The 15,865-nt window shown below is 45.3% G+C and overlaps 1 protein-coding gene across 2 annotated transcripts in view; it reads left to right on the top strand.

Annotated features, from left to right (window-relative positions):
• Positions 1-15,865, top strand: part of PCYT1A (phosphate cytidylyltransferase 1, choline, alpha) — a 51,857-nt gene that overhangs the window by 13,572 nt on the left and 22,420 nt on the right. For both annotated transcript variants that reach the window (XR_004437467.1, XM_033213210.1), the window contains exon 2: positions 4,148-4,274. Coding sequence is in view for 1 of the 2 variants with exons in the window: in XM_033213210.1 (XP_033069101.1) it covers positions 4,158-4,274 (117 nt within the window). In the remaining variant the exon portion in view is untranslated. The remainder of the gene's footprint in view (positions 1-4,147; positions 4,275-15,865) is intronic.

Here is a 15,865-nt window from a genome sequence, read left to right on the forward strand (position 1 = left end):
CTCCTGACCTCGTGATCCGCCTGTCTCGGCCTCGAGTACTCATATTTTTGACTGCCTGATATTATTGACTTCAGCCTGACACCAAATTGCTGATTATATTTCTCATAGCAGATTTTGTGTCTACACTTAGAAGAATTGAGCAGATACTTACAGAAGAGTACTGTGCAAATTAGATGTGCAAAGTAGAAAACGTGTCATTAATTGGATGGATTAGGCATTTTGAGTAGTTCACTCAGACCACGGAGATGAGAGTACTGACCTCTGAATATTATGAAAGAATCATTAATAACAATAGCAAAGGCAAGCTCTGGCCATCGTCACTGGAAGAACTGAGTCCAGTGTGTAGTGCCTTCCTCCATTGTAATTTGCATTTGTGAGGAAAGGACTTTTCTAGGTGGTGCTCATCTTTCCCTTTGGACTCTGACATTTTTTGATGTTGGCCTAATACTTAGCCGTGACTCATGGGGTGTCACCTTCAGTCTCTAAGAATCAGACCAGGTTTCTTGTAGATCTTGTCATATTGCCACTTGGAATGTAGCCGGAGGAAAGAAAGTAGGGCACCATTGCAGTTGTTTGGATGGACATCTCAGTCGGGCTTGTGAGAGGCAGTAGGGCAGAGCAGACTGTCCTCATTCTCTCTGGCATTTGTTTTCCACCTGTTCTGAAGATTTTTCTCTGAACCGTATCTTGTGCAGAGATGACAGTTGATCATAGAGGTTCCCCTACCCCCAATTTCTGGCTGATTCCTAAAATTTCATCAGTATCAAGAAAGTAATTTATTTGTTCAAATTTTATTACTCAAGAAAAATGCAACTATCCCTGCAGGGAGCTAAAAAGCCAACATCTAAATGATGGCAGCGGTGGCCTGTCTAGATGGGCTACTGCCATGATGCCAGCTGCAGTCAGGGAGGCATGGTCTGCACTGCACACTCCATGGAGCCAGTGGGAGCCAGGAATAGGTGGAAGCCCTGCCTGCTTCCAAGTTGGTGGGGCACGAGCAGCCGTGGCTACATACCTGGGGATCCCTGTGCTTTTGGGGGCCCAGGAACCTCCCCTGCTCCTGCAAGCTAGAAGTGCCTACTCCCACTGCCTGGCCTCTCCTTGCTCCTGGTGCCTGCTCTGATTTTGGAGCAAAGTTGAGGCCAAGCCTGGGCACCATCATGACCTGGCTGGGTGTGCATGTGCTAGGGGCAGTGCTGACACACCAGCCCCCTGCTGCCTTGGCCCGCTCCACATTTTGGGTGTCCAGGAGCACAGGAAGGGAGGCCAAGGCGGAGCTGAGGGCGGCTTCATGCAGGCCTGCAGGCGCCCCTTGGCACAAATAGCCAGGGTGCCTTGATGGCAGCAGGAGGCAGACAGGCTCCCAGGTGGAAATGGGCGGGTCCCTGGTGAATCCCCACCTTCCAGCCAGGGATGGCCTGAAGCCTGGGGCCCAGGCTGCCAGTTCTGTGGACTGGCGTGAGAACGTAGGGTGCTTTTTCCAGGCTGCCCATGGCTTCCCAATGGGCCAATCAGCATGGACTTCCTCCCCTCCGAACCCCATGAAAGCCCTGACTCAGCCAGACTTGACAGGATGGCCGACTGCGGGTAGGAGCTTCCCACTCCAGCTCTCCTCTCCACGGAGGGCTGCAGAGACAAAAGGATGACCTGCCTTCAGATAGGAGCTGTCCTCTCTTGGTTTCCTCTCCGCTGAGGACTGCACAGATGCTGGGACGACCTGCTGTGGAAAGGAGCTACCCACTTGGGGTCTCCTGAGAGCTATTGTGTTGCTCAACAAAGCACCTCTTCACCTTGCTTATCCTCCAGTTGTCCATGTACCTCATTCTTCCTGGACGTGGGACTAGAACTCGGGATCCACCCAATGGCAGGACTGAAAGAGCTGTAACAAGCAGAGCTGAAACACGTCCCCAGCTCCCCCCACCCCCCGCTTGCCACGTTGTGAGCAAGAGAAAGAGACAAGAGAGGAGAGAGAGAAGAGAAGAGCTGCAGCCCTTTGGGAAGCCCAGACCTAGGAGCTCCCTGAGCCTGGGCTGTGACCCCCTCTTTGGAGCTCTGTGGTTCCTGGCATCTCCAAGCTTCTGGGCACCACCACGTTCCCCAGTGCCTGCGTTGGAAGCTGCTTGTAGTACGCCTGGCTCAGCTGCAGCCTCTCAGGGAGCTGGTGCCTGGAGCTGCCCACCCCCTGGCAGCTGGTATGCCTGGCTGTGTGCCGTGGCCAGAGCCTATGCTCACTCGCCTGTGCACCGCTTGCCTCTCCGTGCCTGGCTTGCCCTTGGCGTGCATGGAATCTGTGCTGGTGACACGAGCTGAGCGTCGCCTACCAGGCTGAGTGGACGGAATGGGCCCAGCGGGCCTGAGCAAAACTCAGGCGAAGGCGCCACTGGCCACAGAGGTTTCTGGCTGGCAGAGCGACACCCCAAGTATTCTGTGACATAAACATGAAATATAGAATATTCAGAACTTTGCTGTAATAGCTAGTTGCTAGAGGCTCTCTGCTAAATGAGCCAATAATAAATAAGTTTACCTTTGGGGGAAGGAGAATCCCTGAGGGAGTTTTAATAGCCAGAAACTGTGAACAAGCTTGAGGTGTTAAGACCCTAAAAGAGGAAAGGGAAGTGAGTACTGAGAAAAGAAGGGGAAGGGCCAGGTGCAGTGGTTCACACCTGTAATTCCGGCACTTTGGGAGGTCGAGGTGGGTGGATCACCGAAGGTCAGGAGTTCAAGACCAGCCTGGCCAACATGACAAAGCCCTGTCTCTACTAAAAATACAAAAATTGGCTGGGTGCAGTGGCTCATGCCTATAATCCCAGTGCTTTCGGAGGCCGGGGCAGGTGGATCACGAGGTCAGGTGTTCAAGACCATCATGACCAACATAGTGAAACCCCGTCTCTACTAAAAATACAAAAAATTAGCTGGGCGTGGGGGTGGGCGCCTGTAATCCCACCTACTTAGGAGGCTGAGGCAGGAGAATTGCTTGAAACCAGGAGGTGGCGGTTGTAGTGAGCCAAGATAGTGTCATTGTACCTAGCCAGGGTGACAGAGTGAGACTCTCAAAAAAAAAAAGGAAAAAAGGAGAAGGACATTTAAAAAAGACATCGTGCTGGCCCTTAGCTATTCTGGGGGCTCAGGTGGGAGGATTGCTTAAGCTGAGGAGTTTGCGGCTACAGTGTGCTCTGATTATGACTGTGAGTAGCCACTGCACTCTAGCCTGGACAACCTAGCAAGACCCCATCCATTAAAAAAATAAAAATAATAAAGAAGGAAATAAAAACCGTTATGCTACTCTACAATTTTCATAGAACTAACTATGGTGAAGTGGTCACTGAAATCTGTAGAGCATTTAGAGTTAAGACATCAGCTCGGTGCTATGGTTCATGCCTGTAATCCCAAGTCTCTGTGAGTTTGAGACAGGAGGATCCTTTGAGGCCAGGATTTCAAGACCAGCCTGGACAACATAGCGAGGCCTGTCTCTTAAAAAAAAAAAAACAAAAAACGCTATGTGTGGTGGCATGTGCCTGAGTCCTGACTACTTGGGAGGCTGAGGCAAGAGGGTCACTTGAGCTAACAAGGTTGAAGCTGCAGTGAACCAAGATCATACCACTGCACCCCAGCCTGGACAACAGAGTGAGACCCTGTCTTAAAAAAAAAAAAATTAGAGTTAAGAAATCCGTGTTTTGTTAACCCAGGACTTGTTGAGAGCCATCCCTTTACAAAAGGCTCTTTTCTCTACCTGCACCAGTCATGCCTTCACATTGCCTTGTACCTGTCATATCGATGATATGGAGGGTAGTGGGAGAGTCTATGTAACTATCTTTCTCAGACAAATCATTCCAATCTTTTGCATGCAATCAGGATTTAAAATGAGCAGTTAGTATGTAGGCTGCATTGTGAGGAGGAATGACTTCCAACTTCAGGCGATTCCTTGTGGCCATTGTTCCACAGAGAGGCATTTCAGTATTTCCACTAGAGCCTGTGTTTTGTGGAGCTTCGTTGTTTTTGCCGGATGCCATTGGCTCACCTTGGTGAAGTACATGCCATAGAGCTGATATTTTGCTGAGTGTATCCTTGTCAACATTTCGGAAATGCTGTTGACAAACTCTTTTCCCACCCCAATGAGAAAATTTTTGTTTTCCCTTTCTATGACCAGTTAAAAGAAGATGGATGCACAGTGTTCAGCCAAGGTCAATGCAAGGAAGAGGAGGAAAGAGGCGCCTGGACCCAACGGGGCAACAGAGGAGGATGGGGTTCCGTTCAAAGTGCAGCGCTGTGCAGTGGTAAGTGGAGATGGACCCAGCAGGGGGAGGGTGGAACCTGATACAGCGTTGATGATATCAGTGTTACACGTCTTCTGAAATAATGAAAAGAAGGAGTAGTAAGTGTATTTCCCAGTTACTGGAAATCTTCTGCCTTTTTACTAGATTACGACTCACAGCTCAGTGGTAGAAACTTTACACTGGATTTAGAAAAAGAAATGTTAGGAAAATGTGGAGGTTGCATGTGTATTAGGCTAAAACTATTGAAATATGGCCAGGTACGGTGACTCATACCTGTAATCCCTGCACTTTGGGAGGCTGAGGTGGGCGGATCACCCGAGGTCAGGAGTTCAAGACCAGCCTGACCAACATGGTGAAACCCCGACTCTACTGAAAATACAGAATTAGCTGGGCGTGATGGCACATGCCTGTAATCCCAGCTACTGGGGAGGCTGAGGCAGGAGAATTGCTTGAACTCAGGAGGCGGAGGATGCAGTGAGCCAAGATCGTGCCATTGCATTTCAGCCTGGGCAACAGAGACAGACCCTGTCTCAAAAATAAAAATAAAAATAAAAAATAAGTAAATACATAAATAAAACTAATAAAATAGAAAAATTGGGGCTCTAGGCAGTGTTTTGATCTTCACATCATCTCGTGTCTAGTGCGTTTTTTCTACTGTTTGTTCTCCCTATATCGTTCCTCCATTCTATTACTAGTTATATCTTGGATGAGAACCTTTTTCCATTTATGCCTACCTTATGCTCCTTTATCTCTGGAAATGTATCTCTGTATTTCCTAATTATTGCCAAACCTTAGATGAAAGACCCCATTCCACACTGCCTACCCTGTCTCAGCTTGCTACCCTTCTAAAACTTTCCATAATAAAAACATGTCAGAGAACACTTATACACAATTGAAACTACTGTTGTCAATATTATTATGAAATCTGTGTTTCAAAATCCCAGTGACAGACTTGTATGTTTCTTTACCTGTATTGACCATTAGCCATTGATCAAACTCAGTTTCCACTGGTTAGTTCTAGAGCTTCCCAGCCCAAAGGATAAAATCTATTAGGAAACAATTAATAGTTATTCCAAATGAATGCTCTGTCTTGAGCAATAAAAGCAAATAATACCCCACAAATAAACAAGTGCCTGTAGGGCTGATATTGATCATAAGGGCAAGTATATATATTTGTTTCTGTTGCATTTGTAACAAATTACCATAATACAAATATACAAATGAATTATCTTACATTTCTGGATATCAGAAATCTGAAATGGGTCTCAGAGGACTAAAATCAGGGTGTTGGCGGAGCTGGAGTGTCCAGGGGAAAGTCCGTCTTCTTGCCTTTTCCAGTTTCTAGAGGGTCCCCATATTGCTTAGTGCTTGGCACCAGCCAGTGCTTACATCACTCTGACCATTGCTTCTGCCATATCTCCTGCAGATTCTGAATGTCCTACTCCCTTTTTACTAACAGGGACTCTTGTGATTACGTTAGGTGGACCCAGATAAACCAGAATAATCTTCCTGTCCTTCAAATCCTTTATTTAATCATATCTGCAAAGCTTCTTTACTATTTTTATTTTTATTTATTTTTATTTGTATTTTTGAGACAGAGTCTCGCTCTGTTGCCCAGGCTGGAGTGCAGTGGCGCGATCCCAGTTCACTGCAACCTCTGCCTCTTGGGTTCAAGTGATTTCCCTGCCTCAGCCTCCCAAGTGGCTGGGATTGCAGGTGCCCACCGCCATGCCTGGCTTACAATTTTTATTTTTATTTTTAGAGTAAGGGTCTTGCTATGTTGCCCAGGCTGGTCTTGGACTCCTGAGCTCAAGCAGTCTTCCTTCCTCGGCCTCCCACAGTGCTAGGATTACCAGGCATGAGCCACTGTGCCTGGCCTGCAGAGTCTCTTTTGCCATGTATGGTAAAACAGTCACAGGCTCCAGGGAATGGGTGTGGCCATCTGTAGGGGGGCGTTATTCTGCATACTATAGTAAATAAGCTCAGAAAATGACTCAGCAATCAACAAAACAGGGCATTGTTAGTTTCTGAATATTTCTTAGAGAATTCAGATTGAAGAAATGGTGGTACCAATTCAGCAACATCACGTGGAGTAGGAACAAGTTATAACCAAATAGGTGATACTGTCAGCTAATCAGCCAATCACTGTAGCTAGGAATAGAGCAAAGGAAGTCAGTCTTTTCAGTGGAATGAGCTCTGAGAAAACTTAAATTTCTTGGTCTTTAAACTCTGGGGAGTCTTTTTTTTTTTTTTTTAATTCTTCTGGGGAGTCAATGCTTTAAATTCCTTTGCTTCATCTATTCATGTGAAATCAGTTCAGTGACTTGCTACCTGTTCCACATTCCTGCCTGAAACACACAGGCTATTTAGCATAGGCGAATGGTCGAAGAGCCACCCAACAGCCTGGACCAACCTTGGTGAGGAGGGGTGTCTGCTAGTCAATGTGCCAGTCATCTCACTGTGCGCCTGTACTTTCTAGCTCTGAATCTCCTTTGAACGCTATAACAAAAACAAGACTTTTTTCTTTTTTTTTAACAGCTTTATTGAGTTATAACTGACATATCATTTACAGTATACAATTCAGTGGTTTTTAGTTTAGTCACAGAGTTGTGCAACCATCACCATGACCAGTTTTAGAATTTTTTTCTTTATTTTTTTGAGACAGGGCCTTGGTCTGTTACCCAGGCTGGAGGGCAGTGGTGTGATCATAGTTCACTGCAGTCTCAACTTTCTGGGCTCAAACAGTCCTCTCACCTCAGCCACCCAAGTAGCTGGGAATATAGGTGCACGTCACCATGCCTGGCTAATTTTTAAATTTTGCTTTTGTAGGGATGGGGTCTCCCAGCGTTACCCAGGCTGCTCTCAGTCTCCTGGATCAAGCGATTCTCCTGCCTCAGCCTGCCAAAGTGTGGGATTACAGGCGTGAGGCACCAGGCCTGGCCTGGGATATTTTTATCACCCCAGAGAGAAGGCGTCTACTCAGGAGCAGTCACTGCCCGTTTCCCCCCAGTGTCTCCAGCCTCTGGAGACCACCAATCTGCCTTTTGATTCTGTGGATTTGCCTGTTCTGGGCATTACATACAAATGACATCATACAGTATGTGGTCTTTTGGGGCTGGCTTCTTCCACTGAACATGTTTTGAAGATTCATTCATTGCAACATCTATAAGTACTTAATTTTTTTGAGACAGAGTCTCGTTCTGTTGCCCAGGCTGGAGTGCAGTGGCGTGATCACGGCTTCCCAGGTTCAAATGATTCTCCTGCCTTAGCCTCCCGAGTAACTGGGACTACACAGGCACCACCACTCCTGGCTAGTTTTTGTATTTTTAGTAGAAATGAGGTTTTACCATGTTGCTCAGGCTGGTTTCAAACTTCTGACCTCAGGTGATCCGCCCACCTCAGCCTCCCAAAGTGTTGGGATTACAGGTGTGAGCCACCACGTCTGGCCAGTACTTCAATTTTTTTTTATTGGCAAATAACATTCCATCATATGTCACATGCTACTTTTTAGTTATTCATTCTCCAGTTGACATTTGGGTTGAGTAAGCAAGATTTTATTGCATTTTTACTTATTTAGTTTTTGAGACGGAGTCTTGGCTCTGTCGCCCAGGCTGGAGTGCAGTGGTGTGATCTCGACTCACTGCAAGCTCTGTCTCCTGGGTTCATGCCATTCTCCTCCTGCCTCAGCCTCCCGAGTAGCTGGTAGTACAGGCGTCCACCACCATGCCCGGCTAATTTTTTGTATTTTTTTTTTTTTTTTTTTTTTTTTTTTGAGACAGAGTCTCGCTCTGCCGCCCAGGCTGGAGTGCTGTGGCCGGATCTCAGCTCACTGCAAGCTCCGCCTCCCGGGTTCACGCCATTCTCCTGCCTCAGCCTCCCGAGTAGCTGGGACTATAGGCGCCCGCCACCTCGCCCGGCTAATTTTTTTGTATTTTTTTAGTAGAGACGGGGTTTCACCGTATTAGCCAGGATGGGTCTCGATCTCCTGACCTCGTGATCCGCCCGTCTCGGCCTCCCAAAGTGCTGGGATTACAGGCTTGAGCCACCGCGCCCGGCCATTTTTTGTATTTTTTAGGAGAGACGGGGTTTCACCACGTTAGCCAGAATGGTCTCAATCTCCTGACCTTGTGATCTGCCCACCTCGACCTCCCAAAGTGCTGGGATTACAGGCATGAGCCACTGCTCCCGGCCTTTATTGCATATTTACAATACGCTAGTATGGCAGTAGGTGGTAGAGGTGTAAAGATAAACAAGACCTTCCTTTTATGAGATATGAGCATAGAGTAGAATTCTATAGCCTAGAGCTCACTAACTTTTTTTTTTTTTTTTTTTTTTAATGGGGACTCGTGGGCCAGGCACGGTGGCTCACGCCTGTAATCCCAGCACTTCAGGAGCCCGAGTTGGGTGGATTACGTGAGGTCAGGAGTTCAAGATCAGCCTGGCCAACATGACAAAACCTTGTCCCTACTAAAAATACAAAATTTAGCTGGGCGCAGTGGTGGGTGCCTGTAATCCCAGCCACTCAGGAGGCTGAGGCAGGAGAATAGCTTGAACCTGGGAGGCGGAGTTTGCAGTGAGCTGAGATCATGCCACTGCACTCCAGCCTGGGCAACAGAGTAAGACTTTGTCTCAAAAAAAAAAAAAAAAAAAGAAGGCCCAGGCAGGTTTTAAACTCCTGGGCTCAAGCTGTCCGCCTGCCTCTGCCTCCCTGTGCTCAGGTGACAGGCGTGGACCTCCACACCTGACTGAGCTCATTAGCTTTAGAAAAGCACTTTTCCTGCAAGTAAAGAAAGGAATAGGAAGGATCGCCAAGTATTAGATACCTGGGTTGGCGGGTCGGGATGAAATGGATAGAAAAGAGACAAAAGAGTTAAGAAGGAAAAACTTTATGGTTATTTTGTCAATAAGTATAAATCATTTACTGATACAGATGTTTCTAAAGGTTCAATCAAAAGGATCACGAAAGTATTTATAAAACATAAGACATTTAGCTTATCTTAATATATATCAGGCTGGGCGCAAGTGGCTCATGCGTGTAATCTTAGCACTTTGGGAGGCCAAGGAGGGCAGATCACGAGGTCAGGAGTTTGAGACCAGCATGGCCAACATGGCGAAATCCCGTCTCTACTAAAAATACAAAAAAAATTAGTGGGGTGTGGTGGTGCACGCCTGTGATCCCAGCTACTCAGGAGGCTGAGGCAGGAGAATTGCTTGAACCTGGGAGGCAGAGGTTGCAGTGAGCCAAGATTGTGCCACTGCACTCCAGCCTGGGCAACAGAGTGAGACTCGGTCTCACAAAAAAAAGAAAAAAAAGAAAAAAGAAGAATCCTTAGAAAGTAAAAAGTGTACTGGGACGACAATATCAAATTCTAGTCTCATATTATTTGAATTATGTACATTTTCCTGTTAGTGTGGATGCTAGAATCTCTCCTTTTCACTGAAATTTTGAGGAATAGTGAAATAATGTGTGTGAATATAGTCTGGAAAAAGTTGTTATGGAAGCAATATTGCATTCAGAGACAATTCATAATTTGGGGACTGTTGATTGCCATTATAACTTTTAGCCGCATACATTTGGAAAGTTTATATAGCATTTTAGAAGCTAACCTCTTAGATTAATAGAGGTTAATCTTGTTACCATGCTGAAATCTGTGTTCTGTAGGATACAAGAGGAAATGAGCTAATGACAAATTTGTTGAGTGCCTACTTTTGGGATAGTGCTAATTGCTTTGCAGATGCTACTTTGTTTAATCCTCATAGTAAACTTGTAGGGCAGGTATTGTTGTTTTCTATTTTGTGGAAGATGAAATGAAAGCTTTAGAAACTTGCTGTGATTTCACAGCTATTAAATGATAGAGTTGGGATTTAATCTAAATTTTTCAAGTTCTAACCCCATGCTCTTTCATTTATACCTCACTACCAGATAGTCTGAAGGCTTGAAAGCAATACTGTGGGCTTCCCTTGAGGTTACAATGAACGAGATGTATTTTAGGAGAACATAGACATATTTAGTCCTACTTTTATAAACCTCAGCTTCTAGAGACACTGTTGAGAATAACACTGTTTTAAAAAATACTACCTTTTCTAGCTGGAAACAACTCTAGAAAAAAAGATGTTGTTGGTTTATTATAGCGGCACAGTGTTAGGTTTCACTCTCTATACTTAGGAGAAACGGATTCAGCACAAACCCCAGCCAGGAAGGACAGCTGTATTTGTCTTCTACCTGGGAATAGACACAGAATGTGAAAAAGACTAAAGAAACAGTTGTGAAAGATAAGATACGTAAAATACCTTTTTTTTTTTTTTTGAGATGGAGCTTTGCTCTGTCGCCCAGGCTGGAGTGCAATGGCATGATCTCGGCTCACTGCAGCCTCCACCTCCCGGGATCAAGGAATTCTCCTGCTTCAGCCTCCGGAGTAGCTGGGACCACAGGCGCCTACCACGGCGCCCAGCTAATTTTTATATTTTTAGTAGAGGCGGGGTTTCACCATGTTGGTCAGGCTGGTATCGAACTCCTGACCCCGTGATCTGCCTACCTCAGCCTCCCAAAGTGCTGGGATTACAGGTGTGAGCCACCACACGTGGCCAATATATCTTTTAAAATTTGGGTAAAATTCACATAACATAAAATTCATTATTTTAACCATTTTAAATTATATAAGTCAGTGGTTTATAGTCTAGTCATACTGTTGTATAACCATCACAACTATTTAATTCCAGAACATTTCATCACCACAAAAAGAAACCCCCTGTATTCATTAGCAGTCATTCCCTATTTCCCCTCCAGCTACCTCCTGGCAACCACTAATCTGCTTTCTGTCTCTACAGCTTTGCCTAGTCTGAACATCTAACATAAATGAAATCATACAATGTGTCCGACTTCCTTGTTTGGCATAATGTTTTCAAGATCCATCCAGGTGGTAGCATGTATCAGTACTTTATTCCTTTTTATAGGTAAATAAAAATATTCCATTGTATGGACATACCATTTGTTTATCCATTCATTGATGGACATTTGGGTTGTTTCTACTTTTTGGCTATTACGAGTAATGCAAGTGTGAACATTTTTCATGTATAAATTTTTTGTTTGTTTGTTTTTGTTTTTGTTTGAGGCAGAGTCTTTCTCTATCTCTCAGATGAGCACGGTGGCACAATCTCAGCTCACTGCAACCTCCACCTCCTGGGTTCAAGCAATTCTCCTGCCTCAACCTCCCAGGTAGCTAGGATTGCAGGCACCTGCCACCACACCTGACTAAATTTTGTATTTTTAGCAGAGACAGGATTTCACCATGCTGGCCAGGCTGGTCTTGAACTCCCGATCTAAGGTGGTCTACCCGCCTCGGCCTCCCAAAGTGCTGGGATTACAGGCGTCAGTTACCATGCCCTACATAGTTTTTTTTTTTCTTAATATATGTTTTCAATTATCTTGGGTATATACCTAGTAGTATAATTTCTGGGTCATATTGTAATTCTGTTTAACATTTTGAAGAACCGTTTTCCAAAGCTGCACATTATTTTATATTCACAGTAGCAATGTATGACGGTTCTAACTTCTTCACATCCTCACCGAGACTATTACTGCCTGTCTTTTTGCTCATAGCCATCCTGGTTGATATGAAATAGTATCTCCTTGTGGTTTTGATTAGTATCTAGGTCCTTGGTTCTATTTTTAAAAAGTATTCCAAAGAATAACAACACACACACATATCTAAAAATGAATGTCTTGGCTGGGCGTGTTGGCTCAAGCCTGTAATCCCAGCACTTTAGGAGGCCAAAGTGGGTGGATCACTTGAGGCCAGGAGTTCAAGACCAGCCTGGCCGACATGGTGAAACCCTGTCTCTACTAAATATACAAAAATTAGCCAGGTGTGGTGGTGCACGCCTGTAATCTCAGCTAGTTGGGAGGCTGAGGCACAAGAATCACTTGAAACTGTGAGGTGGAGGTTGCTGTGAGCCAAGCTCGCACCACTGCACTCCAGCCTGGGCGACAGAGCAAGACTTTACCTCAAAAAAAAAAAAAAAAAAAAAAAAAAAAAATGTTTCCATTTATATCATTAAGTATATCTTAACTAAACTTATATAAGTGATTTTTTTTTGTTTGTTTGGAGACAGGGTCTTGCTCTGTTGCCCAGGCTGGAATGTGGTGGGGCAATCTCAGCTCACTGTGACCCCTGCCTCCCTGACTCAAGCAATCCTGCCAGCTCAGCTTCCCAAGTAACGGACTACAGGCATATGCCACCATGCCCGGCTAATGTTTGTATTTTTTGTAGAGATAGGGTTTCGTCATGTTGCCCAGGCTGGTCTTGAACACCTGGGTCCAAGCAATCCACTAGCCTGGGCCTCCCAAAGTGCTGGGATTATAGGCATGAGCTACTGCACCCAGCCAAAACAAACCAAACCAAACCAACCAACCAAACAAAAACGTATTTTAATGTTAAAACGATTTTAAAAATCTACACTTATCTGAAAACAAAACAGTATCTTCGCAGTCTCTGGATTCAGCCCAATCACGATATGATCTTTTTAGAACTGAGCATCACTTATAGCCATAGAGAAATTAGAAGAATTATAAGGGAACAATTTCATGCCAAAAATTTTGACAATTTAATAGACAATTTCCTAGAAAGAGACAAATTACAAAAACTAACCAAGACAAAGTAGAAAATCTTAATAGACCTATATCAAGTTAAAAAAGAAAAAAAAGGAATTAGTCATTAAAAATCTTCTCACAAAGACAAGTCCAGGCCCAAAGTTAAAAAATTAGCTGGGTGTGGTGGTGCATGCCTGTAGTCCCAGCTGTTAGAGAAGCTGAGGCGAGAGAATTGCTTGAGCCCCAGAATCGGAGGCTGCAGAGAGCTATGATCGTGCTGCTGCACTCTAGCCTCGGAGGCAGAGAACCTGTCTTTACAAAACCCACAAAAACATTTAAGGAATAAATGATACGAATCTTACACAAAAATAAGGTAAAGAGAATACTTCCCAACCTATTTTGTGAGGCCAGATATCAAAGCCAGACAAAAACATTACAAGAGACAAACTATAGTCAAAAATCCCAGGCCAGAGACCAGGCACGGTGGCTCACACCTGTAATCCCAGCACTTTGGGAGGCCGAGGCGGGCGGATCACCTGAGATCAGGAGTTCGAGACCAGCCTGACCAACATGGAAAAACCCCTTCTGTACTAAAAATACAAAGTTAAAATTAGCCGGGTGTGGTGGCACGTGCCTGTAATCCCAGCTACTTGGGAGGCTGAGGCAGGAGAATTGCTTGAACCTGGGAGGCAGAGGTTGCGGTGAGCTGAGATCGCACCAGTGCACTCCAGCCTGGGCAACAAGAGTGAAACTCCCTCTCAAGAAAAAAAAAGCCAGGCCACGTGCAATAGTTCACCCCTATAATCCCAGCACTTTGGGAGTCCAGGAGTTTGAGACCAGCCTGGGCAACATGGCAAAACCCCATCTCTAAAAAAATAATAATTTTTAAAAAATAGCTTTACACAGTGGCAGTGATAAAAGAGCTTTGCACAGTGGCCACTGGCGTTTATCTGAGGCGCAGTTATTACTCCTTGAAAACTTTTCCCAGTACCCGTCTGTGACAACGTGCAATGTCGTCAGCATTGGCAATTTTTGCCAGTCTCTATGGAGACTGAATTTTTAAAAAATACAAAAAATTAGCCAGGTGCGGTGGCCCACGCCTATAACCAACCTCAGCACTTTGGGAGGCCAAAGTGGAATGACTGCTTGAGGCCAGGAGTTTGAAACCAGCCTAGGCACATAGTGAGACCTTGTCTCTACAAGAATAAAAAATTAGCTGGGTGTCGGGTAGTGCATGCCAGTAGTCCCAGCTACTCGAGAGGCTGAGGTGGGAGGATCACTTGAGTCGGGGAGGTGGAGGTTGCATTGAGCCGAAATGGCGCCACTGCACTCCAGCCTGGGCAACAGAGCTGGACCCTCTTAAAAAGAAAAAAGAAAAAAGAAAAATCCAGATTGGAAAAGAATAAGCAACACTATCTTTATTCACAGACGACATGATACTATTATATGTAGAAAATGCTAAGGAATCTATGAAACAACAGCTGATACTAGAACTGAGAATTAGCTTTAGCAAAATCATAGAACATAAGATCAATATACAGAAAATTTCAATTACACAAACACAAATACAAATCAGTTGTACTGTTACATAATATCAAGGAACAATCCAAAAATAAAATTAAGAAAACAGTTCCATTCACAGCAGCATCAAGTAGAATAAAATATTTAGGAATAACAAAAACTCTTTTTTTTTTTTTTGAGATGGAATCTTGCCCTGTCGCCTAGGCTGGAGTGCAATGGCGTGATCTTGGCTCATTGCAACCTCTGCCTCCCGTGTTCAAGCGATTCTCCTGCCTCAGCCTCCCGAGTAGATGGGATTACAGGCACCCACCACCACACTCGGCTAATTTTTTCTATCTTTAGTTGAGACGTGGTTTCACCGTATTAACCAGGATAGTCTCAATCTCCTGACCTCGTGATCCACCCACCTCGGCCTCCCAAAATGCTGGGATTACAGGCAGGAATAACAAAATTTCTTAAATGAGACCATCTGTAATAGACAGGTCAACATGCCTGCATAATAATTTCAGCCTGGCCTCTGAGTAACTATGTACAATTTACATAACTTCTCTGAATCTCCTTTCTCTCATCCTTTTTTTTGAGACTGAGTCTTGCTCTGTGGCCCAGGTTGAAGTGCAGTGGTGCGATCTCAGCTAACTGCAACCTCTGCCTCCTGGGTTCAAGTGATGGTCCTGCCCCAGCCTCCCAAGTAGCTGGAATTATAGGTGCGCCACCATAATTTTTGTATTTTCGGTAGAGACAGAGTTTCACCATCTTGGCTAGGCTGGTCTCGAACTCCTGACCTCAGGTGATTTGGCCATGTCAGCCTCCCAAAGTGCTGGAAGTACAGTCGTGAGCCACCATGCCCTGCCTCGTGTCTCTCATCCTTAAGTTGAGGATACCAAGTATAGTACTTCTTGCCTTACAGGGCTGTTATGAGCATTAGAACGTATTTAGTGTCAAGCACTACACAGTGATAATTATACTTAATAAAGCACCCAGGAGCTGTTTGCCTTCCCAGTCTCCTAGTGGAAGTGGTGTGAAAATGCACTTATGGGTCAGGCACAGTGGCTCACGCCTGTAATCCCAGTACTGTGGGAGGGCTAAGGTGGGCGGATCACTTGAGCTCAGGAGTTCAAGACCAGCCTGGCCAATATGGCGAAACCTTGTCTCTACTAAAAATACAAAAGTTAGCTGGGCGTGGTGGCGGGTACCTGTAATCCCAGCTACTCGGGAGGCTGAGGCAGGAGAATCGCTTGAATCTGGGAGGCGGAGGTTGCAGTGAGCTGAGATCATGCCCCTGCACTCCAGCCTGGGCAACAGAGCGAGACTGTCTCAAAAAAAAAAAAGAAAATGAAGAAAATGCACTTAGGAACCTTGGCCGTTTGTCCGTGGTGCAGGGTGGCTGTTTGGCCTGGCTGCAGAGAAGCCATCGCTCTGGACCCAGTTAGTTGGGACTGTGCTTGTCCCAGCCAGATCGCTCAATCTGAACCTGAAGTCA

The sequence above is a fragment of the Trachypithecus francoisi genome, unplaced genomic scaffold (assembly GCF_009764315.1).
Source record: "Trachypithecus francoisi isolate TF-2019V2 unplaced genomic scaffold, Tfra_2.0 Lachesis_group0, whole genome shotgun sequence".
Taxonomy (NCBI): Eukaryota; Metazoa; Chordata; class Mammalia; order Primates; family Cercopithecidae; genus Trachypithecus; species Trachypithecus francoisi.